The sequence below is a fragment of the Capra hircus genome, chromosome 7 (genome assembly GCF_001704415.2).
Source record: "Capra hircus breed San Clemente chromosome 7, ASM170441v1, whole genome shotgun sequence".
NCBI lineage: Eukaryota > Metazoa > Chordata > Mammalia > Artiodactyla > Bovidae > Capra > Capra hircus.
In genome coordinates this window covers 14784778-14809678 of record NC_030814.1, presented here as the reverse complement: position 1 = coordinate 14809678, position 24901 = coordinate 14784778, and the positions used below count along the sequence as shown (strand labels likewise).

The window sequence follows — 24901 nt, the reverse complement described above, 5'->3', positions numbered from 1 at the left end:
AATAAAAGGATGTTGATTGATTGTATTGTCAAACAGTTCATTAGTGCTGCCACTTGATTCTCAGGATTCATTTTCCTGCTCTTAGACTGAATTTGTGAACTGGTATTATGTAGTTCATATATATGTGTGTGTATGTGTGTCTGTATGTGTCTGTACGTATAAACACACATATACCATAGCCAACCAATTAGATTCAGTTATTATTAGGTGCATTTATAACCCTATGGAAATGATAAGAAACATTACAGATAAATAATTGTGAGAACAAGAAAAAAGAATAATACTCGCTTTTGTTCTTGTTAGCAAGCACAAAGAAAGCAGATAAGTCAGGTTACTGGCTTGAAGACAAATGTACAACACTTACACGATCGTCGTCAGACAATCTCTTAGTGATGTGAAGGGCACTCCTTCGAGACCTCTGAGGATGGTTTCTGTGTTTGAATAAGTAGTGATTTTCAAGTGATCCAATCTATAAAAGAAAAAATTAAAATAAACATCCTCTTTCCAAAATAAGTGTGTATAGGTCAGATTGAAACCCAGCTAAGTTGCAAACAGGCAATTTTTATTAAGTGAATTTCTTGTACTTGAAGGTAACCTTTTTCTTGATGAGAAAGACATTGTTAGAAGCCTTCCCTTTCTTCTTAGTCTGTTCAGTGAGATGAGCTTCCCAATATTATCACTTGGCATCACAGCATTCTTAAGGGCTGATGATGCTTCTGTCTTTCATATTTCAGAGAAACCACATTTTCTTTTCTGGGTGATATTATTGTGTAGAAAGACATTGCTAAAAAATATATTCACTTTATAAAATGTATCCTGTCAGAGAACGATACTGTGTAGAAAGCAGGAAAACTCTTTGGTACTATACCTGTGTAATGCCACACTCAGCTAGAACAATTTGTTGTTATAAAATACAGTGATTGAATCCATAGTGATGATTGTTATAAGCTACTAGTAATGACTACTTGACTTTCCAGTAGTTCAAAGCTTTGAGCTACATTTAGGACAGGTATTCCACCTTAGAGTGTATAAATTTCACTAGATGACTATTAATACATTTGGTATCAATACAAATGGTCCATTTAGAGCTAAGTTCATTATTCTTTTAAGATAATTTCCCTTGATTCCAAATAGTATTTAATTTGAACCTACTAAATTCTGTAGATGCCCTGTATTTTTTTTAATTGAAACAAGCAATTGACAATGGGTTATTTCAGAATTACTTTCTTTAAATTAATGTTTCTCATCACCTAGAGACTTTTTTCATGAGATGCTTAGGTCCTGCTCCAAGCCTGAATCTCTGGGAGTGAATCTGCTATAAGCTTTACGTGGAGTTGGGGAGAGAGAACAGCGGCCTTAAGAAAGATCACCAGTGCTTAGCTCTGTTTCTACTATCAGTTGGTTTTGCCTTTTGTCATCCCCTCCCTATCCTAGCTTTATCTTGAGGCCTTAAGAAGTTCAAGATGGTGATGCATCTAAGTGTAAACAAAGGAAGAAATAAACAGAACCAGGAAAACACCATCGGTCTTTTATAAGGAATTATTATTTTAAAACCATTTATTAGTAATGTCATTTAACTGGAAATATGTGTATGCAAGTCATATGCAATTTTAGGTAGATTTTCTCACTCTTTTCTAAAGTTTCTTGTTACTATGCCACCCCTTCCTTGAAGATCCTACCAACAGTACTGATTTACTGTTATTTATTTGTTTATTGGGACTTGTGATTTTAAAAAGCAGTTCCCACAATGAATGGTCTGGGTTTTGATGAATGTCTGAGGCTAGGGTAAGAAAAGGAAGAGGGAGTTATTTTTTGCTCTCACCTCCAGTCTCCTTCCACACAGTTACCAATGTTATTTAGCTTCAGTCCAAAGGATTAAGTTCCCAGGTTTTTTTTTCCCCTTCATAGGACACACAAGATGTCCATGGTGCCCACAGTACCCACCAGTACAATTCTACCCACTGCTCACTCTCTTTTTAGACTCCAAGAATTCCTTGCAGTTTCCTGACTTCTAAATAAGTCACTTTCTTTGTATCTCCCTGGTTTCCCACAAGCTGTTTTCTATGCCTTGAGTGCCTTCCCCAATCTCATAGTATTCCCACCTTTGACTCTTCTTCCTAAACCCTGTGCAAATGTTTCCTCCTTGGATTGTCTTCTTTCCCCTCTTCCCAATTCCCTTCCATCTTCAATCTTTCAATCAAGACTCCAGGAACAGTTTCTGTTGCTATACCAATTACTTGCAATTGCAATCATTTATTTTTAAATCAGTCTCTAGACTCTTGGTTCCTTGAAGGTTTGTTCTCCTCCTGTTATTCCTTAGCCCCCAACACGGAGCCTAACACAGAATAAGGACTTGGCAAAAGCAAAACTATTGGTCTGCTACTGATACACAGAGAAGAGAAGTCAATATGGGCATTGACTTTCGTGCTGGGCATTTCAGGCAGTTTGGCTCATAAAGTTGGAGCATGAAGCCTCTGGCAAGGGAAGCACATTCTCCAGAGGATTTGAATCTATGGAATCGCAACGCCCACACCGATTACTCATCCCTGACTTCAACTGCATCTCTACCACCACCTCTAGAAAAAACGCGCCAAAATGTTTTACAACTCCCTCCTCCCTCATTTCAGCGAACAACTTACAAGGCAAGAAATAAGGGCTTGATTCTGAGCCAAGGGAAAGGAAAGCTTCCATGAGAACTCACAGCCCCCTACATAATGGCTCAATGCCCGTACCTCCCAGATATTTATTAACCCAGTCCTCACTTGAGCAGGCAACAGTTTCTTTCCCCCCATCCCCCCAAATGGAAACCCCTGGGAAGCTAAAATACATTTGGCTGAGGAACAGAAAAAATCCTTTCCCCACCGTCACTTCGGCAGCCTGACCCTTCAGGTAAACTGACCGAGCGAAGTTGTGAGGCTCGGACTTTGCAAGTTTCCAGTGAGAGCCCGGAGCTTGCAGTAGAGGGCTGGAGAGTTGGTCCCATCCCTCTCACCCACCTCATCTACCACTCCGAAACCCCCAGCCCCGGGTTGTGAGTCGAGGCCACTGGCACTCTCCAGAGAGAGCTGAGCCGTGGGCGTATCTGAGAAGGCTGCAGCGAACATCTCCAAGCCTACTTGGCCCCTTGCAGCAGGACTTGGATCTGATGCTGCCATATTGAAAAGAAGGAAACAGCCGGCTCCTGACGCAGAACTGCTGAGACCCAGGGGGACTGAGCGCACTGCCTCTCCCAGTCCTGGTGCTGGTTGGTACGAGCCTGCACGCATCTCAAGTTGCGTGAACGACAGTGGAGGGATTTTTCTTCCAAACCGCGCGGGAAACGGATTTCAGTTCCAGAACGGACAACAGCCAAGACTAAGCTGTACCCAGCTGCAGCGGCTGGGTTCTGCCCGGCTGCGCCCAGCCCAAACAATAAATAATGCAAGGCTTCTGCAAGCGCGCCAGGGGCGAGAGCCGGAAAAGCTCCTGCTCTTTACCACTGGGCTCAGGAGAGTGCAATCTGGGACTCCCACTTGGGAGATGGCGCTCCAGTCCCTCCAGTCCCTTCGGGCCCCAGAAAGTTTCTTGAAAGTGCAAACTCTTACCTGACCCAAAAGGTCATAGCCTAGCTCCTGGGCTATCGCCGAGGCTGCCTCAGGTCCCCCGGGGATCTCCGCCGCCCATTCATTCACAAACTGCCTCTTCGCTTTTACACTGTTCATTGCACACCAAGCGCAAAAGAGAGTGAAAGCAGTGCACTGCAGAGTCCAGGCTCTTCGCCCCATGGCTCTCACACCAGCTCGCACCCAAGTGGGGAGGGAGGGGAGAGAGAAGAAAGCCAGAGAAGCCAGAAATGACCACCCCTTCCACTGCGGGGCTCGGGACCACTTTCGCCCGGGCTCGCTCTGCGATGAGATAAGAGACGCGCTGGAGACGCTGGGCGGTGGCGAGCGCTCAGCGCAGCGTTTCGGTCTCCCTGCCGAGTGGAGCCCCAGCCCTTCCGAGGAGGAATGGAAATGAGTGTTTACACGTCAAATCTACGAAAGCCATCTCTTGACGTCAGATCTACCTGGACTGAGATCTGGATGGTATTCCCGGCGGGGTGGAGAAGCTGCTAAAATAAGCAGCGAGGGATTAAGAAAAGGAAGAAACATTTGCCGGTATTGGTTAAGTCGGCTCTCTTTCCGACCGTAAATTTTGCAGCCGCGAGAAACACCTTCACTTCTCTTAGAGAAGTGCCCCCCATTTGAATATAACCACCAAGAATCAAAGGCCTGGAGCGCAGCACACTCTCCTTCCCTTTTGTCCCTCTTGTCCATTTTCTTGACCTTTGCTTGATTATCTCCTGTGTGGGGGAAGGGAGAGAGGAGGATTTTTATAGCCACCCTGTGGATATCAGCACCTGCTATGAGGAACAGGGCCTTTCCGTCTTTCAAATGGGACAGTGGCTGGGAAGGCAGAGACCAGAAGGGAAGCTTCTGACCTAATTTGCCCAAGAGAATGAGCATCTCTGGGAAGACAATGTTAAAGCAACATTTTAAAGAACATATTTTTCACCATTCAAGACACCTTAGTTAACAAGTTTACATCCTTCTCCCCTCTGTTTCTTAACCTCAGTAAAACAATATCTAAAATTCTGTCTCAGATATTGCAGCACCCACTACCACCCACTTTACAGTCTTTATCAGAAAAAAACGATTAATCACATTATTTTAAATTTTTATTTATTTTTATCATACAATTTTTAAAAATTTTCCTTTACTTATTAACAAGGAAGTGTACCCATGTAGTATTGTGTTAATTCAGAGAGAGGAAGAGTAGGTTTCATTGACTCTGAAATTTCCATTCTTCCTTCAGGAGACCTTTTCACTTTGGTGTTGAACTGAAACTGTGCCATTACTTTCCCATAAGAGGCACAGTTTCTTTTGGTGGAAGAGTGTTTTCTTATGGAAAGAGAATAAGAAGATGTCTAAATGGTCCTCTACCCCAGAAAAGGGTAGTGGGTACAGTGTCCTGTGGCTGAACCTTTTCTGATCCTGAGAAGTTGAGCCTGGTTGTAAATGCTAGGGTCTCTCTGCATTCAGCACCAAGGAGTGGACAGCGCCACCAGCTCTTGCCTGCGGGAGCTCGGCTTCTGAGTTCCAAGAATCGCCGTCTCCCCAAGAATCAAAATATTTCCTTTTGACTGGTACCATCCCCCTCTTTAAAAAGGAAAAACAGGAACTTGACCACAAGGGGAAAGTATGGTTATGTCATGATCGTGACTAAATTGCACTGGAGTTCTCGGGAACACAATGCACTCAGCCCCAAAATAAAATTGCAGGGGATTCAAAGTCTTGCCCGAGAAAGGTTTTTTCTTTCTTGTTTTTCTTTTTAAAGCTCCCAACCGCTTGGGGGCGCAGCCTATTCTAGAGAAAAGAGAAAAGTGTTAAGAGTGGGAGAAAGCATATGTGCTTGTTGGAGAAAGGAAGCAAGAAATAACTCTTGACAGAAAGCAAATGAAATGGAGGCTTGGTGGAGGATAAGGTTAATAATGATTTTTCATTTGCCTCCATGTTTTCAGAAATGTGGAGGAGATCAATACTTTCTTTAAACATAAAGCTTCTTAATGAGAACAAATGCCAATGTTAATAAACCATGTGATGCAGTTAAGTCTATTACAATAATGTAACTCTCACATGAAGTGCTGTAGAATGGACTCAGATTGATAGTTTTTCTGTTGGCACTGTAAATTCACATGTGTGAGTATTGATGGCTAGGTGAGCTGTCTTTTCATATCTCAGCTGAGTTGTGGACTCAAGCTGTCTAGGGTATTTCATTCTTACAGCAGACAGATGCTAACTGTGTGCTAGCAAAACATGAGAAATTTGTTGCAAATGTTTAATAATGGTAGGAATAGTTAGAGCAGGAACATGTTTGCCCTTATTATTCTTCAAGTAAATCAGTTGGAAGTTCAAGTAAATCATTAAGGAGGCCAGTGTCTCATTAATGAATCATTTATCTTAAATGGAGCAACCTACGCACCTGGAATAAACATTCGGTTGATATACTTAAAAGTGCATACTAAATTCTCACAGTAGAAAGATAATATCCATCCAAATATATATATATATATCAGTAATTTATTTTGAAATTCTCTGAATTTTATCTGATGGACCTTAATTGCCACAGTTTCTGGGATGCAGAAGGGATGAAAGTTTGCTGAGGCTAGGGGTGCAAATATAGATGCAGGCGTCATCTTAAATTTGTCATATCAAGGGCTAACCCTGTCCTGCTATATAGATCATAGTAATAACCTCCAAGCCTATCACTGTCATATTTTATATCATGAATTAGAAGTCTCAATTATCACCCTTAAGTTGGTTTTAATAGCATTTGGTTCATCTGATTAATTTATGTAGGAAACAGGATAATTCAGAAACTGCAAAGGACTGTTTCTATTATGAATTATCAAGTCTCATGCCTTTCATGACTGCTCCCAACTGCCCAGTGATACAGTTAATCATTTATTAGGTATTCTTAGAGGGTGGTGAGGTATTAAAAACAGGAGGTAAAAGATGTTCAGAGATCAGTAGATCACCATATCTCTTTAGTATTAGAAAATAAAAACTTCAAACCTTTTGTTACAGTGAAATAAAGTAGGTATACTAGAGTATATAAAACCATGTACCCAATGATTTATCACAAAGTGAACACCATATAACCATTCAGGTCAAGAAAAAGAGTATTGCCAGCCCTTCAGAGTAATTTTTCAGTTCTTTTTTTTTTTCAAGAAGCATAGTGGAAGGAGTGAGGAAATAACTTAGGTCTAACATTTTCCAATTGTTATGTAGACTTATATGTTTTCTTTGGGTAAATTTCCAGTTTTTAAAGGAATCACCACAGTGTTCTCCATAGTGGCTGTACTAGTTTGCATTCCCAACAGTGTAAGAGGGTTCTCTTTTCTCCACACCCTCTCCAGCATTTATTGCTTGTAGACTTTTAGATAGCAGCCATTCTGACTGGTGTGAAATGATACCTCATTGTGGTTTCGATTTGCATTTCTTTGACAATGAGTGATGTTGAGCATCTTTTCACGTATTTGTTAGCCACATGTATGTCTTCTTTGGAGAAATGTCTGTTTAGTTCTTTGGCCCATTTTTTGATTGGGTTGTTTATTTTTCTGGAATTGAGCTGCAGGTGTTGCTTGTATATTTTTGAGATTAATTCTTTGTCAGTTGCTTCACTTACTATTATTTTCTCCCTTTCTGAAGGCTGTCTTTTCACCTTGCTTATAGTTTCCTTTATTGTACAGAAGCTTTTAATTTTAATTAGGTCCCGTTTGTTTATTTTTGTTTTTATTTCCAATATTCTGGGAGGTGGGTCATAGAGGATCCTGCTGTGATTTATGTCGGAGAGTGTTTTGCCTATGTTCTCCTCTAGGAGTTTTATAGTTTCCGGTCTTACATTTAGATCTTTAATCCATTTTGAGTTTATTTTTGTGTGTGGTGTTAGAAAGTGTTCTAGTTTCATTCTTTTACAAGTGGTTGACCAGTTTTCCCAGCACCACTTGTTAAAGAGACTGTCTTTTTTCCATTGTATATTCTTTTCTCCTTTGTCAAAGATAAGGTGTCCATAGGTGCTTGGGTTTATCTCTGGGTTTTCTATTTTGTTCCATTGATCTATATTTCTGCCTTTGTTCCAGTACCATACTGTCTTGATGACTGTGGCTTTGTAGTAGAGCCTGAAGTCAGGCAGGTTGATTCCTCCAGTTCCATTCTTCTTTCTCAAGATTGCTTTGGCTATTTGAGGTTTTCTGTATTTCCATACAAATTGTGAAATTATTTGTGCTAGCTCTGTGAAAAATACCATTGGTAGCTTGATAGGGATTGCATTTGAATCTATAGATTGCTTTGGGTAGTATACTCATTTTCACTATATTGATTCTTCTGATCTATGAACACGGTATATTTCTCCATCTATTTGTATACTGTTTGATTTCTTTCACCAGTGTTTTATAGTTTTCTATATATAGGTCTTCAGTTTCTTTAGGTAGATATATTCCTAAGTATTTTATTCTTTTTGTTGCAATGGTGAACGGAATTGTTTCCTTAATTTCTTTGTCTACTTTCTCAGTGTATAGGAATGCAAGGGATTTCTGTGTGTTGATTTTATATCCTGCAACTTTACTATATTCATTGATTAGCTCTAGTAATTTTCTGGTGGAGTCTTTAGGGTTTTCTATGTAGAGGATCATGTCATCTGCAACCAGTGAGAGTTTTACTTCTTCCTTTCCAATCTGGATTCCTTTTATTTCTTTTTCTGCTCTGATTGCTGTGGCCATAACTTCCAGAACTATGTTGAATGGTTCACTTGTGGTGAAGTGGGAACCCTTGTCTTGTTCCTGACTTTAGGGGAAATGCTTTCAGTTTTTCACCATTGAGGATAATGTTTGCTGTGGGTTTGTCATATAGTATGTTCCTTTTATTCCTGCTTTCTGGAGAGTTTTTATCATAAATGGATGTTGAATTTTGTCAAAGGCTTTCTCTGCATCTATTGAGAGAATCATACTTTTTTTCAATATGTTAATGTGGTATATTATATTGATTGATTTGCAGATATTGAAAAATCTTTGCATCCCTGGGATAAAGCCCACTTGGTCATGGTGTATGATCTTTTTAATATGTTGTTGGATTCTGTTTGCTAGAATTTTGTTAAGGATTTTTGCATTTCTGTTCATCAGTGATATTGGCCTGTAGTTTTCTTTTTTTGTGGCATCTTTGTCAGGTTTTGGTATTAGGGTGATGGTGGCCTCATAGAATGAGTTTGGAAGTTTACCTTCCTCTGCAGTTTTCTGGAAGAGTTTGAGTAGGATAGGTGTTAGCTCTTCTCTAAATTTTTGGTGGAATTCAGCTTTGAAGCCATCTGGTCCTGGGCTTTTGTTTGCTGGAAGATTTCTGATTACAGTTTCAATTTCCATGCTTGTGATGGGTGTTGGAGAAGACTCTTGAGAGTACCTTGGACTGCAAGGAGATCCAACCAGTCCATTCGAAAGGAGATCAGCCCTGGGTGTTCTTTGGAAGGAATGATGCTAACGCTGAAACTCCAGTACTTTGGCCACCTCATACGAAGAGTTGACTCATTGGAAAAGACTCTGATGCTGGGAGGGATTGGGAGCAAGAGGAAAAGAGGATGACAGAGGATGAGATGGCTGGATGGCATCACCGGCTTGATGGACATGAGTTTGAGTGAACTCTGGGGGTTGGTGATGGACAGGGAGGCCTGGAGTGCTGCAATTCATGGGGTCGCAAAGAGTCGGACACGACTGAGCCACTGAACTGAACTGAACCGAACTGATGGGTCTGTTAAGATTTTCTATTTCTTCCTGGTTCAGTTTTGGAAAGTTGTACTTTTCTAAGAGTTTGTCTACTTCTTCCAAGTTGTCCATTTTATTGGCATATGGTTGCTGATAGTAGTCTCTTATGATCCTTTGCATTTCTGTGTTGTCTATTATGATATCTCCATTTTCGATTCTAATTTTATTGATTTGATTTCTCTCCCTTTGTTTCTTGATGAGTCTGGCTAATGGTTTGTCAATTTTATTTATCTTCTCAAAGAACCAGCTTTTGGCTTTGTTGATTTTTGCTATGGTCTCTTTTGTTTCCTTTGCCTTTATTTCTGCCCTAATTTTTAAGATTTCTTTCCTTCTACTAACCCTGGGGTTCTTCTGCCATATGACCCAGCAATCCCACTGCTGGGCATACACACCAAGGAAACCAGAATTGAAAGAGAAAAGTGTACCCCAATGTTCATCACAGCACTGTTTGTAATAGCCAGGACATGGAAGCAACCTAGATGTCCATCAGCAGATGAATGGATAAGAAAGCTGTGGTACATATACACAATGGAGTATTACTCAGCCATTAAAAAGAATACATTTGAATCAGTTCTAATGAGGTGGATGAAACTGGAGCCTATTATACAGAGTGAAGTAAGCCAGAAAGAAAAACATCAATACAGTATAATAATGCATATATATGGAATTTAGAAAGATGGCAAAAGAGACACAGATGTATAGAACAGTCTTTTGGACTCTGTGGGAGAGAGCAAGGGTGGGATGATTTGGGAGAATGGCATTGAAACATGTATATTATCATATGTGAGATGAATCACCAGTCCAGGTTTAATGCATGATACAGGATGCTCGGGGCTGGTGCACTGGGATGACCCAGAGGGATGGGATGGGGAGGGAGGTGGGAGGGGGGTTCAGGATGGGGAACACATGTACACCCATGGCGGATTCATGTTGATGTATGGCGAAACCAATACAATATTGTAAAGTAATTGGCCTCCAATTAAAATAAATAAATTTATATTTAAAAAAGAAAAAAATAGTATCTATATACTAAGACAAGTATGTGATTAATTAGTCTGTAATTATACTAGAGATATTTGGTAACAGAACATATTATAGAGGGAAATCTACCTATAGCAGTATTTCTGCCCTAAATAGAAAATTATAATATTTTCATGACACACGGGGTAAGCTGGAAGACATTTGGGAATATCTGTACAGCACTTACTAAAGCTATTTTTTGCATTTTTAAAAATGTGATACAGTTTTGATGAGAAAATACAATATAATATTTGGAGCAATATATTAAAATTAAATATAAATAACATTAAATTAAAAACTGTAAATGTACTTCCACCAGCATAACCATTTAATCTCAGATTTTATGCTTGAAAGCCTATATCATTTCTAATCAAAACATTCCAGTGTCAGTCTTTTTGAATTGTTTATGGCTGCTGTCAGTTAAAAAACAATTTTGTAGAAGAGAATAAAAATTTTGAAACAACTTTTACAATCATTAAAAATTTGCAACATTTGATCTTAAATATAGCAATTCTTCCCCTTAGCTCCTTGCTAAATTTACCTTAGGAATTTCATAAGAGGTTGCTGTAAATTTAGAATTCACCTAAATTTTATAAAGTATTACAAAATCATTTTTCTAAATTGAAAAATACATGTGCCTTTTGGAAATGTTACCATGAACCTACTTTGTCACAAATGGATAAAGGTATTTAATGCATGGGAAGACTGACATTGGTGCCATTGCCTAAAGATATACCTGCCAAAATCTTCTTTCTCATTTTCTAACCTCCCATGGCCAAATTTTGGTGGGGCTGCTATGCTAATTAAGCACTTAGGACATGAACTTCTCCAACAGATCCATAGTTCCTTCTCCTAAGATAAAAACAGACGTGCTTTGCAGCAAGTTGCTGAAGGTGATAACAAGATAGACGTTCAGCTTGGTTGAGCTCACTCTCTTGAGGCCAGACCAATGAGTGCTATGTGTCACTCACTAATCATGATTGACTAATTGCCGACCTGGTTGAATCTTCTCTCCAGGAGTCCAGGATCAGGCTGCTTGCCTGGCCCTCCCAAAGGATGAAAAGACCAAATATCTTGAAGCACATCTATAATCCTACAGGCTAGGAAGTTCTATCTACAGGAATGAAGGTAAGAGGGTAATAAAGCAAAGTCTGTACACTGAAAGGCTCCAGAGTGGATGAGTAATTATAAAGCACTTATTGAGTGAACTGGACAAAGTACTGAATTTAATACAAAGTTGAATTATTAAAATTGAAAAAATGAGTGCTATTAATTCCAATTATTGAACATGACTTGTCACTTCTAGTGAAAGTAGATAATTAAATGTAGTCATATACAAATATTTATTAATACTTATTTTTTTACTTTAGAATGGGGTCCTTAAAAATTTGCATTTACTGAGAAAGTTTTGAATTCCAGGCAATACTCTTGCTTCCTCTGTGCTTTCAAACACTACCATTTTCATATGGAAAACACAGAATATAATTGCTTTTGCTGTTCCTGAAGTGTATTTTTTTATTTTTTAGTGAAAATTATAGACTGTCAGTATCAAAAAGTAACCTTAACAGTTATCTGGTTCCTTGCTTCTCAGAGTGTGGTTCACATACTACAAGATGGGCATCACTTTGAAGCTTTTTAGAAATTCATTTGGTCTATCAACCCCCACACCAACACTACTGAATCAGAACTGTTTTTCCTGAGTCCATGTTGATTCATATACAACTAAAGTTTGAGAAGCATTGATCTAGTTAACACATTCTTAAATATATGAAACTCTAAGGAATATTCCTTTTTACCATTGAGAATGACATTAACAACAGCTTTGTCATGTATGACCTTTTATGTGTTGGGATAAGTTTCCTCTATTCTCACTTTTCGGAGAGCTTTTTATCATGAATCGGTATTGGATTTTGTCAAAAGCTTTTTGTGCATCTGTTGAGATGATCATATGGTTTTCATTCTTCACTTTGTTAATGTGGTGTTTCACATTGATTGATTTGTGGATATTAAGGAATTCTTGCATCCCTGAGATAAATCCCACTTGATTGTGGTATATGATCCTTTTAGTGTATTGTTGGATTTGGTTTTGTTGAGTATTTTTGCGTCTATGTTCATCAGTGATACTGGCCTATAATTTTATTCTTTGTGTGTTATCTTTGGTTTTGGTATCAAGGTAATGGTGGCCTCATAGAATGAGCTTGAGTTTTCCTTCCTCTGTGATTTTTGGAAGAGTTTTAGAAAGGTAGGAGTTAACTTTTCTCTAAATGTTTAATAGAATTCACCTGTGAAGCTATCTTATCCTGGACTTTTGTTTGTCGGAAGTTTTAAAATCACTGTTTCAATTTCAGTACTTGGGATTGGTCTGTTCATATTTTCTATTTCTTCCTGGTTCAGTCCTGGAAGGTTTTATCTTTTTTAAGAATTTGTCTGTTTCTTCGAGGTTGTCCATCTTTTGGCATGTAGTTATTTGTAGTAGTCTCATGATTCTTTTAATTTCTGTAGTGTCAGCTGTAACTTCAAATTTTACCGATTTGAGTGGATAAAAAATACATGGTGCCAATAAACAATGAAATATTACTTACCTATAAAAATAAAATAACACCATGAGTCTAGAGATTATCATAACATGTGAAGTAACTCAGAGAAAGACATGCATGTGATATCACTCATGTGTGGACTCTAATAAACAAATAAAGATAAAAACGAACTTATTTACAAAACAGAAGCAGACTTACAGATAGCAAGAACAAACTTATGGTTACCAAAGTGGAAATGGAGAGGGTAAATCAGGAGCTTGAGATGAATGCATACACTCTACTATGTGTAAGACAAAGAACTAGCAGGGACCTACTGTGTAGCACAGGGAACTCTACTCAATACTCTGTGATAACCCATGTGAGAAAAGAATCTAAAAAAATAAATAACTGTGCATATATCACTGAGTCACTTTGCTGTACCGCTGAAACTAACACAACATTGTAAATCAACTATATGCCAATAAAATTAGAAGTTTTTAAAAAGGAATATTTCTATCAAATAGGTAATTCAGAGTCTCTCCCAAAACAGCCTATTCTTTGGTTTGGGTTAGCTCAAATGGTTACAAAACCTTTCCTTATAATGACATAAATCTTTGCTCATTTTTTTCCTCCAGTCATGCTAATTTTTCCCTACTGCACCACACTGGTAGGCATTAAGCTCTTTTTTTGTGTGACAGCTTTTCTGATTTGGAAGACAGATTTATTATGTCTTGTCTAAGTTTTCTTACTTTAGGTTAAACATTCTCAATCTGTTTTAATGATTTAGCATTCTGGTTACTCTTGTCTGAACAGGATCTTTTAAAGATACTTTTAAAAATATGGCACCCAGAATTAAATGTAATATAGTCAGCCAAACCTGTGTTGATTAGAGCAAGAATTTCATCTCTTTCTCGAAACTATCCCTCTGCCACGATAGCATAAAACTGAGTTAGCTTTACTTTTTCCTTGTTGAACAAATAGTTTACAATAATCTCTATTTATAGTCACATGTGCTATTAAGCCACATTTCCACCCTGATTTGCACAGTTTTTGTGTTCTTGTTATCTGTGTATATGGATGCAGGATGTTTGGAATCTTGATTTTATCATCCATTGATTTGCATGAGCTTTATGGTATATACAAATGAAGTCAGCTTTCTATTAGTAGCTTTGTTCAGGTTCTTAATAAAAAGATTTCAGTTAGTTAATTTATTGAAAGAGAAAAGATAGAACTACTAGAAACTTCCTTACAAGTTAATTTAATAATAGTATACTTTAGAAGCAATTTCAACTTTCCCTCACCAGTGACTGTTCCAAAGAGTAGCAGAGGACCTTGTTACATGTTATATAGAGGTCTAGATACACAGTTTCTATAGGATTGACTCTCTCTATGTCATGCTGCATGTCAGTGATCAAAATTTATTGTGTGAGTAATTCAAACCAAAACTTTAATAACTTGGAATTGATGATTGCCCATTGATCTAGTTCATAAAACTTACTTTCTTTTCATTCTTGGAACTGAGAATTTTTGACCAGTTCATCTTTCAGCACTGATCTTTATTCTGCCTTCTAATATTCCTCAGTGATCTTTGATGCTGGTTCAGGTGTCTCCCTTTTATAATGAATGTATTCTTCATTGACATTTACCCATATTATCTGTCCCCTCCCCTTGAATTAGTCCCAGGTAATAGTGGTATACAACAGAAGTCATCTTGGATGAATCAAAATTATTTTTGTTTCAAAAGACAAATAGCTGTGTCCTAACTAAAACTAGCTTAAGCACGAGAAGGAAAATATATTGGGTTATGTTATTAAAGCATAAAAAATGAAATGTAGAACTGGCCCAAGGGACTTGAATCAGAGACTTAAATAGCTTTTATCAAGTGCCCTCCTCATCCCCTCTCTCATTTCTCAGCTTCTACATCATCATAGTTCTCATTTCTCAGGCTTTTCCACAGGGTGACACATGTGATCATTGCCACGTCTGAGATCACAGCTTTTGAGTTCATAATATAAGGGGGAAAAGAGGATTTCCTTTCAGTCCTCAGTGTGAAAGTCCCAGAGCAAAACTATGGGTGCTAGGCTTCACTGGTACTGATACCTTCACCCTGGGCCAGTCAGTGTGTTCTGACTGGCTAGATGTAGACCGTGTGACCAACACTGTATTTGAAAGTGTAAGGAGGGTATTAGTTTTAGTATGACTTGTAGTTACATCATTATTTCAGTGGTTTCAGTAAGGAAAGAGCAGTTCCCCAAAGAAAGGGTGAAGTGGAGGTTTATATAATAAAGAAAGGAAAAGTGTTTAGAAACAAAAGGAAGTTCCCATAATTAAAAGAGAGAAAAAAAAGTCTAGAAACATAAACAATCACCATGCCCTTCAGCAGACAGAAAGTAAGTAAAAAATAGTCATTGACAATCCATATTTTCCCATTCTGTGGTATTATCTCTCCTGTGGTTCATGCATTTAAGCATCGTTCAACATTTAAAAGCAAATACTGATGTAGAATTAGTTAATTTAGACAATATAAATATAGCATGTAGTAGATTTAAATCCTTTTAAATGGTTTAAAAAAAGACTTAGGGGTGAGGTTATAAAAATAAGATCTTTTCTAGCTTTTCATCTTGAAGTAATTTTAGATTTACAAAAAGTTGTAAAGACTATATATGGCTCATTTATCTTTCACTCAGCTTTCCCATGTCATGTATCTATAGTACTAGTTAGCTAAACCAAGACATTACCATTGGTATACTACTATTAGATATTCTAAAGAGCTTCTTCAAATTTCTCATGATTAGGTTAGAATTATGCTTTTTTTTTTTTTTTTTTTCAGTAGGAAGTGATGGTATGTCATTTTCACTGCTGGTGTCAGGAGGTACCAATATCTACATGTCTAAATTACTAGAGATGCTGTTTCTGATCACTTGAATAAAGTGGCATTGTCCAGATTATTCTCCACTACAAAATTACTGTTTGAGAAAAAAATATTTCAGTACAAAAATAATTGTTTAAGTCATGATGAAAAGAACCAAAGTATATTAATAATATCCAATTTGAGAAAACAAAAATAATTTCACTTCCACAGGCCCTTGTATCTTGTGATCCTCGTTATTTATTATTCCACAAGCCAGGAGATGGCTTTTCAGTCTTACTGAGTGTATTTCTTACTTGTCATATCTGGGATCAGGGTTGGTCCACTCTTAGAACCACAGTTAGAAACAATTGTTTGAGGCCTGCTTTTTCTTGCCTATTTACAACAGCTTCAGTCCAGTCCTTCAAGGATTACGTTTATTTAAACAACAGGCAGATTAATCCCAGCGTTCACTGGAAGGAGATGAGAAACAAAGGAAAAGTTCAGTTCAGTTCCGTTAATTTCAGTTGCTCAGTCGTGTCAGACTCTTTGCGACCCCATGAATTGTAGCATGCCAAGCCTCCCTGTCCATCACCAACTCCCGGAGTTCACTCAGACTCACATCCATCGAGTCAGTGATGCCATCCAGCCATCTCATCCTGGGTCGTCCCCTTCTCCTCCTGCCCCCAATCCCTCCCAGCATCAGGGTCTTTTCCAATGAGTCAACTCTTCACATGAGGTGGCCAAAGTACTGGAGTTTCAGCTTTAGCATCATCCCTTCCAAAGAATACCCAGGAATGATCTCCTTTTGAATGGACTAGTTGGATCTCCTTGCAGTCCAAGGGACTCTCAAGAGTCTTCTCCAACACCACACTTCAAAAGCATCAATTCTTCGGCACTCAGCATTCTTCACAGTCCAACTCTCACATCCATACATGACCACTGGAAAAACCATAGCCTTGACTAGACGGACCTTTGTTGGCAAAGTAATGTCTCTGCTTTTGAATATGCTATCTAGGTTGGTCATAACTTTTCTTCCAAGGAGTAAGCGTCTTTTAATTTCATGGCTGCAATCACCATCTGCAGTGATTTTGGAGCCCCCCAAAATAAAGCCTGACACTGTTTCCACTGTTTCCCCATCCATTTCCCATTAAGTGATGGACCAGATGCCATGATCTTCGTTTTTTGAATGTTGAGCTTTAAGCCAACTTTTTCACTCTCCTCTTTAAGTTAGGTTCAATCTATTACTGTTGTTTATCCCTCAGTGGTCCTGCTAGAAATAGAACCTGAAGATGACGAATCCTACAACTGACACTGGGGGGTCTTAGATTGCTTCCCACCCTGGCACAGATGTCTCAGTCCTCAATTGCCTTCCCAGGCCTCTTTGAGCACCACTAACTCACTGCAAAGGGCAAACAGGTCTGTGAAAGTAGAATCAGTCCACCACACATTACTTTAAAATTCTGAGTTGACTTCTGACACTTAAACTTGGGAGTTGTTTAATGCAAATCTGGTTTTCTGGCTTCTTAAAAAAGACATTAAAAAAAAAAACCTAAGAAATACAGGTCTGAATTCCCACCATTATCAGACACTGAGACAAAGGGTAAATGTCTGCAATTATGTTGACCTCTGCTTTTTTTTTTTCTTATGATAAAGTTCAGGTATCCTTGACTCTATCAAACATAGGAAAACAAAGCATAGCGGGAGTCAGAGATTTAAAGAAAACTTTGTCTTAAGCTTGACTTACACAATCAGTTGTGGTATCTGCCTGTCTCCTCTGAGCGTTTGTGTCTGTACCCTTTTCCCTGAAGCCTCCTGCAGACTCTTTCCTGCGTTGTCCAAACCCAGTCACACTGCAGCCATGGCTCTTTACTCACAACAAGGAAGAGGACAACAGGTCCAATATCTTAAGCAAACGTGTATTGGCCAGGTCTGGGTTGTTACATCCCAAGGAGAAAGTTATATCCCAGGAAGTAATGGTATGTCATTTTCACTGCTGGTATCAGGAGGTACAGATATCCACATGTCTAAATTACTAGAGATGCTATCTCTGATCACTTGAGTTAAGTGGCATTGTCCAGATTATTCTCCACTACAAAATTACTATTTGAGAAAGTATATTTTGGTGCAAAAATAACTGTGGCCAAGAGTTCCTTCCCAGCCCACAATTTTGGGAAAGAGATGGACTTGTGTGTGTGTGTGTGTGTGTGTGTGTGTGTGGTGGTGGTGGTGGTGGTGGTGGTGGTAGGGAAGATGGAACAGATGTTAGCAAGGTGAAGGAGTCAATTTAGGCTATTGACTCAGCTTCAGTCCAGGTTAATCAGGATTCTGGTGTGGGGCCACGCCTATACTTGGGGAAATATGGGGCTTTGTCACTGGGAAAGCTTGGGGAAAATAGCTTTGAGAAAGTGGTTTGTGGAGGGTGGTGGCTGGTGATCCAGTTTCTTCTTTCCTGGTGCTTTATCACTAGAAAAAGCAGAAGCAGTGCCTTTAATTTTATTTGCAAGGTGAACTGAGAGTTGATTGGAAAAATGACAGCATTTGACAAACGGATCCCAAACTCTACATGGACACTCTTTTGAGAAGCAATAAGTGCAGAGGCAAGAGCAGGCTCTGGGGCCAGACTGCCCAGGGCAGAATCCCAGTTCTGCTACTTTTATTCTCTCGGGATGTTTGGTCATGGTTTTGACCCTTGTGTGCTTTCGTTTCTTCATATGTAAAAAGGGCTGTAATGGTAACTTACCTGATGCAGTTATATGATATACCTAGTGCAAGTTAATGAGTTACTTTTATTGAGAAAATAGCACCTTTAGTTATGCCACAGTTTGCTGTCAAAGCATTTTTCCAGTGGGGAGGATGTGGTACCATTTTGGAGGCACATTGGTTGTGTGATTTCCGAGCTTAAACCTGCCTGGCTCTGGTACCCAATTCACACATTATTCCCTTCTCTTCTACTCCAATATGCTCCCCTTCCTCTTTCCTTTCGACCATAGTCTTGAATATTCTCAGTAAAATTTCCCCGTAATCCTGCTGAGAGAAGCAAGACAGGGTTGATGGGCTCCAGTGCACTGAAATGCAGAAGAGTGAAGTGAGTTAGCTGTGGCTCATGCAGCTGGTGTGACCAGGGTACCAACTCCTTTCTCTTTGAGCTCTTGGCATTTGATTTCATGGTGGAAAATAGTCACTGAGTTTTGGCTAATGGGAAGAACTAGAAAGACTAGAAAGTTGCTCCTCCAAACACAGTCTCTAAAAATGGCACTTTAAAAAAATTAGGTACTATGTTGAGTTGATGTGTGAAATATGATGGAAATGTATTGTGAAAGCTATAGTGGATCCTACAGTCAGTATCAAGAGTGGCAGTCAGACCTTGAGGCACACATAGACAACTATCAAAGGAGCACCTTTTAGGAAGCTTGACTTCACCCCTGCATTTTGCCCTCCTGCTATTAGAACCTGCCTGTGATTCTACTTGTGTGATTGAACAGGAACACAGTCACTTCATTTCTATTTCTTTACTTCATCTGGGAAGGTTTAGATCTGGCCCATGTGCACCATGATTACAGGAATATAATGATAACTGGCACTTATACCGTACTGTATGCTCTTCATAAGGAGTTAACATTTACTAGCTTCTCACTACACTAGTACCACCAATTCCATTCTACAGACACGTAACCTAAGTCATAGGCTGAGTCCACCAGAGTTTGCCTAATTGATCTGATAGAGCTAAAAGGAGAACTCAGGCTTACAGTACTTCTATCTTCATTTGCATGAAATATTTTGATGTTTAGTAGTTTAAGCAGTTGAGGGTATGAGTCCCCTCTGCCCCTTACTAGCACTGTTGTTTTAACCTGAAACTTCAGCTTCCTTATCTGTGCACTAGGGGAAATAAAACTGGCGACTCTTCATAAGAACTGGAGGTGACTCAGTCATGTGGATCTCTTAGAACAGGGCTTGCCACATGCTCAGTAAAGGCTAACTGTTGCCTCTTTGTCTTCCCTGGTCATTTTCTTGGAGTTACAGCAAAGAGAACTGCCCACGGTTTGAGATTAATCCTAGAAACACCATGCTCCTGAGTTTATATTACCTGAAAAAATGATTACCCTTTGTTGCTCTGGCAAGACTGGGAGCTCAAAAAATAAACTGATTAAATTGAACAGCATCCCTGACCGTTGGCACTAGGCATATCTTGAGGCCAGTAATTTTCAAACAATTTATTTTGCATAAAGCTCATCTCGGATGCTTGTCTAAAATGCAAATTGCTAGGTGTCCCTCTTCCCATTCTGATTCTTGGATGACATGGGGCCTAGGAATCTGCAAACTTTAACCAATACCCTTGGAGGACATAGGAAACTCGGGAAGCCCCTCGGCTAGTGTTGGCTCCTCTCCTGCTGTTGCTTCTCCTACTCCTTTTCCTTCTGTTCCTCTTTTTCTGTTGTTGTTTTTGCCATCATGACCATTGCCCTCTTCATCACCTGTCTTCTCTGTCTTCTCATTGCTTGCTTCTTCTCCCCCCTCCCAGCCCCCCACCCCTGCCTTTCACATAGACTGCCTGTTATTTTCCACTCTCATGCTAACTCTATTATTATCTCTCTAGAGAAAATGCCACTGAACCTGGGGGAAAAATACAGAGTAATTACTCAAAGGGGAAATATATATATATAAAACTTCCCTGGATCCAATTAGGAAGACAATCATTAAGTTGAAGTGATCATTTTGCCCTCACATCACTGTAAGACTCTGGCCCTCTCACAAAGAGTAAAATAGCCCATGTTTGTTTCCTGAGCTTGTCAATGTTAGACCCCAATTTAATGCCCCTGACAGTAAATTTTAAAGTCTTTCCCATTAAGATGCAACTAAGCATACCCACACAGGTATAGGATTGTTATCCAGACAATCCAATAGAAATCTTACTTATATTGCTATTTTGCTTTGAATCATCCAGGCATCCCAAGAAAGCTATTCTGGGTTCCTTTCTCCCCATTCCAACCCCCAGCTTATTGCACCTTATTGCTGAGAACCTAGAGAATACAGCCAGGTGCTAGCTATGAAACCACTTTAACAAAGGATGATCACCTATCTGGACACTATATCTAGATAGCTTCAGAGTAAGTAGATATTTAGCAATTACCAGCTTTGAAAGAAATATAAATAGCTGATCCAAAGCATGAGTTTCCAAGTGATTTTAGCCCAAATTATAGATGTGATTATCAGCGGTTTTCAGTTCTTTCTGTCCATTAGGGTCATTTAAGTAGCTTTTAGACAATATTAATGCCATGGCCTTACACCTAGAGATTGTGATTGAATTAGTGTATCACAGAGCATGCTACTGATGCCGCTGTTGTTCAGTTGCTAAGTCGTGTCTGACTCTCTGGGATCTCATAGACTGAAGCATACCAGGATCCTCTGTCCTCCACTATCTCCCAGAGTTTGCTCAAATTCATGTTCATTGACTCGGTGATGTTATCTAACCATGTCATCCTATGCTGCCCCCTTCTCCTTTTACTTTCAATCTTTCCCAACATCAGGGTCTTTCCCAATGAGCCAGCTCTTCGAATCAGGTGGCCAGAGTATTGGACTTTCAGCTTCAGCATCATTTTTTTTTTCAGTGAATATTCAGGGTTGATTTCCTTTAGGATTGCCTGGTTTGATCTCCTTGCAGTCCAAGGGACTCTGATGAGTGTTCTCCAGCACTACAATTTGAAAACATCAGTTCTTTGGTGCTCAGCCTTCTTTATAGTCCAGCTCTTACATTCATACATGACTTGGAAAAACCATACCTTTGACTATATGGATCTTTGTTGACAAAGTGATGTCTCTGCTTTATAATATGCTGTCTAGGTTTGTCATAGCTTTCGTTCCAAGAGGCAAGTGTCTTCGAATTTCATGGCTATAGTCACTGTCTGCAGTGATGTTGGAGCCCAAGAAAATAAAATCTGTTATTGCTTCCACTTTTTCCCGTTTGATTTGCCATGAAGTGATGGGACCGAATGCCATGATCTTATGAGCATGGATGGCATGGCTCATAGCTTCACTGAATTATGCAAGCCTGGCGTGCTGTGATTCATGGGGTCGCAAAGAGTCGGACACGACTGAGCGACTGAACTGAACTGAACTGAACTGAACTTCGCCAGGACAAGGCCATGGTCTGTGAAGGGGAAGCCAGTGATAGGGACAGAGTAAAGGGACAAAATAAGTGGCTAAATAGTTAATCTCACTAGGGGATTGTCAGTAAAAAAAAAAAAAAAATTATGGGAAGCCCCTGTAAGTTAATGATTACTCAAAAAAAGCAGGTTTGCTTAACTGCAAAACCAAGCAGGCTTACTTAGCTACAAAACAGTTTAATGGAAACAAGAAATATCTCTAAACAATGGAACAATGCTGGTATGAGACTCACATCCTATCCAGTGAGCTCAGTAAATTAATGAGTCCTAGGACATTCTCCTCTGTGTGCACTAAAAACAAAAACATAAGCAAAAGGTGACAGTATACTAAAACCTGAGATGATTTACCATTTATAGCATGTGTTTTGGCTTTTTGGCTCATTTCCATTGCACCATGACAGTCCCAACTTGACCATGTAAGGACAAGAAAACCCCCCTGTCCAATGTGGAAGGGGAACTGATGCTGGAAGCATGATGTCTACTCAAAAATGAGGAAGAAGATGACCTTTTCCCTCCCCATTTTTCCTTTGATTATAAAGCTGTAGCCCCCTAAGTTCTCAGGGCAAGGGACCCTCTCATATGTCTGCTTGTAAACCTCACAAGAATCCTATTCTATCTAGTAAATCACTTCTTATCTATCACTTTACCTCTTGCTGAATTCTTTCTGCACTGAAACATAACAAAAAACACGCCAGAGCTCCTTGGAGCCGCCCCCCCCCAAATACCACCTAGCAATTTCACTAGGAATTCTCCTGAGCACCAAGGGGTAGTTAAAATATACCTGTGTCAGATTTACTTGACAGTTGCAGCTTTCCACCTCCTTCTGCAAGGCTGAGGACAGATTAAGATTAGAAATAAACTAAAGCAGAGAATTTTAAGAACATTTTACCCTCAATTCCTGTATATTTTAGGGAAAGTGCAATACTTGGTCTAGGATTTCTTCTTAATTGCCACAATTTTCTGTTTCATTTTGCTAGGGTATACTTGATCTTGTCAAAATACTCTGAACACCTAACAGTATGTGGAATCACAAGGACATTCCATGTGAATCTTAGCAATACAAAGAATAAAGGCAAAAGGCAAGTTACATCTGCTGGTCAATAGTTTCTCATGGCTGAATCCACGTAGTCCTAGAGGCAGCCGCAGGAGTTGAGAGTTCATTTATTCCACCTCACCCTTTCTAGAGCTTGTGAAGATTAGCTGGAAGGATTTACATAAAGAGGCTGTTCTTTGCCCTTGTCTCATTTTTGGCTTAGGCCTTTTAAGCTCTCATTGAAAATAGGTGCATTGAAATCATGATTTGCCAATGTAAAAGATTTTTAACTTCGCAGGTGATAGGCATTAAATTTACTTAATTTAGAAATATCGCTAATTGAGTTCCAGTACTTGCTGTCTACCTAGATGTTCTGGCACTTGAGAATAAACTTTTCCTGTTTTCTGTATTTTAAAGGTCCAAAACCTTTTAGGAATTGAATTCTTTTCTGATTTTATCCAACACTACAAAATCTGTTGGCTTATATAGTTTAAAATCTTTCTTTCAAATATTTCCACCAAATAATTTTTTGTAATAAATTAAAAAAAATCCTTTCTCATTTACAAAATTTTTTTTTTTTTTTTTGCTACTAGTTCTGGAAATTTTTCTTATATCCCAGCTCTTCCACTGAGTTCTTTGTTTTCATTTTTGCCATCATGTTGTTAATTTCTAAGAGATCCTTTTTGTTTTATGAATGTTCCTTTTTATTTGTCCTTGTTCTCTCATCACTGCAAAATGTTCTCATGCCTTTGAGAATATTCATGCCAGTTTTTTTGCTTTCAAGATGTTTCCTCCCCCTGTGCAGCCCACCAAGTTGTTGTTTTCTATTTCTGCTCTGTCAGAGCAAAGGCATTCTTCAGATCTCCGGCTATCCTTGATTGCCAGACCTTGTTTAAGAATGAGTCAAGAAAAGGGTGGTTGGAAGCTGTGGTCCTTGCGGAGGGAACTGGCGACCCTGACCTTTGCCGTCGGATGGCCCAGCAGACAGTTGAGGCGAGAAAGCTCTGATGCCGGGTCTTTAAGTCTTTCCTCTTGGGTTGTTCAGGTGCCACAGAGAAGATTCTAACCTCCAGCCTTCAGTCTGGGGGAAGCAGGGCTGGCTGCAGAGGGAAAAGTATCCTGGGGAACTTAGCATCCCTTTGCCTCACTCAATTCCATACGAAACCACCCCCCCCCCCCTTTAGTTGTGCCTGAGTCCTGGTGAATCCCTGTTTCACTCTCTCTAGGGAAGAATCCTGCAGTCTTTGGCTGAGGTAGCAAATGAGTGGCTTTCTGAGAGTGATGAAGGGATCTGGGAGTATGGTTGCTTCTGAAACAGACTTTCGAGTAATCCGTTTTATTTTTGCATGTCTTTTCATCTCAGCTTCCAGAGCTATTTGGTGCCACCAATTCCCAAGCCTTAGGGGAATTCTGAGATGTAGAAAGGCTTAGTTCTTAGCTTTCCCTTCTGCTGACTGAAGATTCCATTTTCTTGGGTGTGCTAATTATTTGTTTTTCTGCTTCCATAATTTTATTGCTAGCGCTTCCACTCCTGTTCTCATTCCAATGAATTTATGCCTTAAAAAAATAATCCCTTCCCTCTAGTTTTTGAGAGGTTTGGGGAGGGAGTGCATATAGATACATATATTTAATCAGCTAACTTTACCTAAAAGGATAATAGACAAATGAACACAGTCTAAATGACCCTAATATTTGACTAGTTAAATAAACCATGCACATGTGCACGCTCAGTCACTTTAGTTGTGGTCGCCTCTTTGCAACCTGATGAACTGCAGCCCACCAGGCCCCTCTGTCCAAAGGGGGCTCTCATAAAATGGAAGGCTATTCATAATCATTAAAGGATTATGCCAACGAATAGTTATTGACATAATAACCTACCAAATTCCATGTGGAAAATGACAGGTTAATAGTATTAATAATAGTACCTAACAAAGCACTTTCTCTGGCCTCACCCTTTGCTAAGTCCCCAAAATTCCTAGGGAAGCT

The 24901-nt window shown here is 39.3% G+C and overlaps 1 protein-coding gene across 1 annotated transcript in view; it reads right to left on the bottom strand.

The window, feature by feature from the left end:
* The window catches only part of PCSK1 (proprotein convertase subtilisin/kexin type 1), a 52325-nt gene extending 48361 nt beyond the window's left edge, over positions 1–3964 (bottom strand). Inside the window, exons 1-2 of the mRNA XM_005683449.3 lie at positions 3585–3964; positions 365–469 (exon numbers count right to left, since the gene is read on the bottom strand). Of these exons, the coding sequence (XP_005683506.2) occupies positions 365–469; positions 3585–3764 (285 nt within the window). The 5' untranslated portion in view covers positions 3765–3964. The remainder of the gene's footprint in view (positions 1–364; positions 470–3584) is intronic.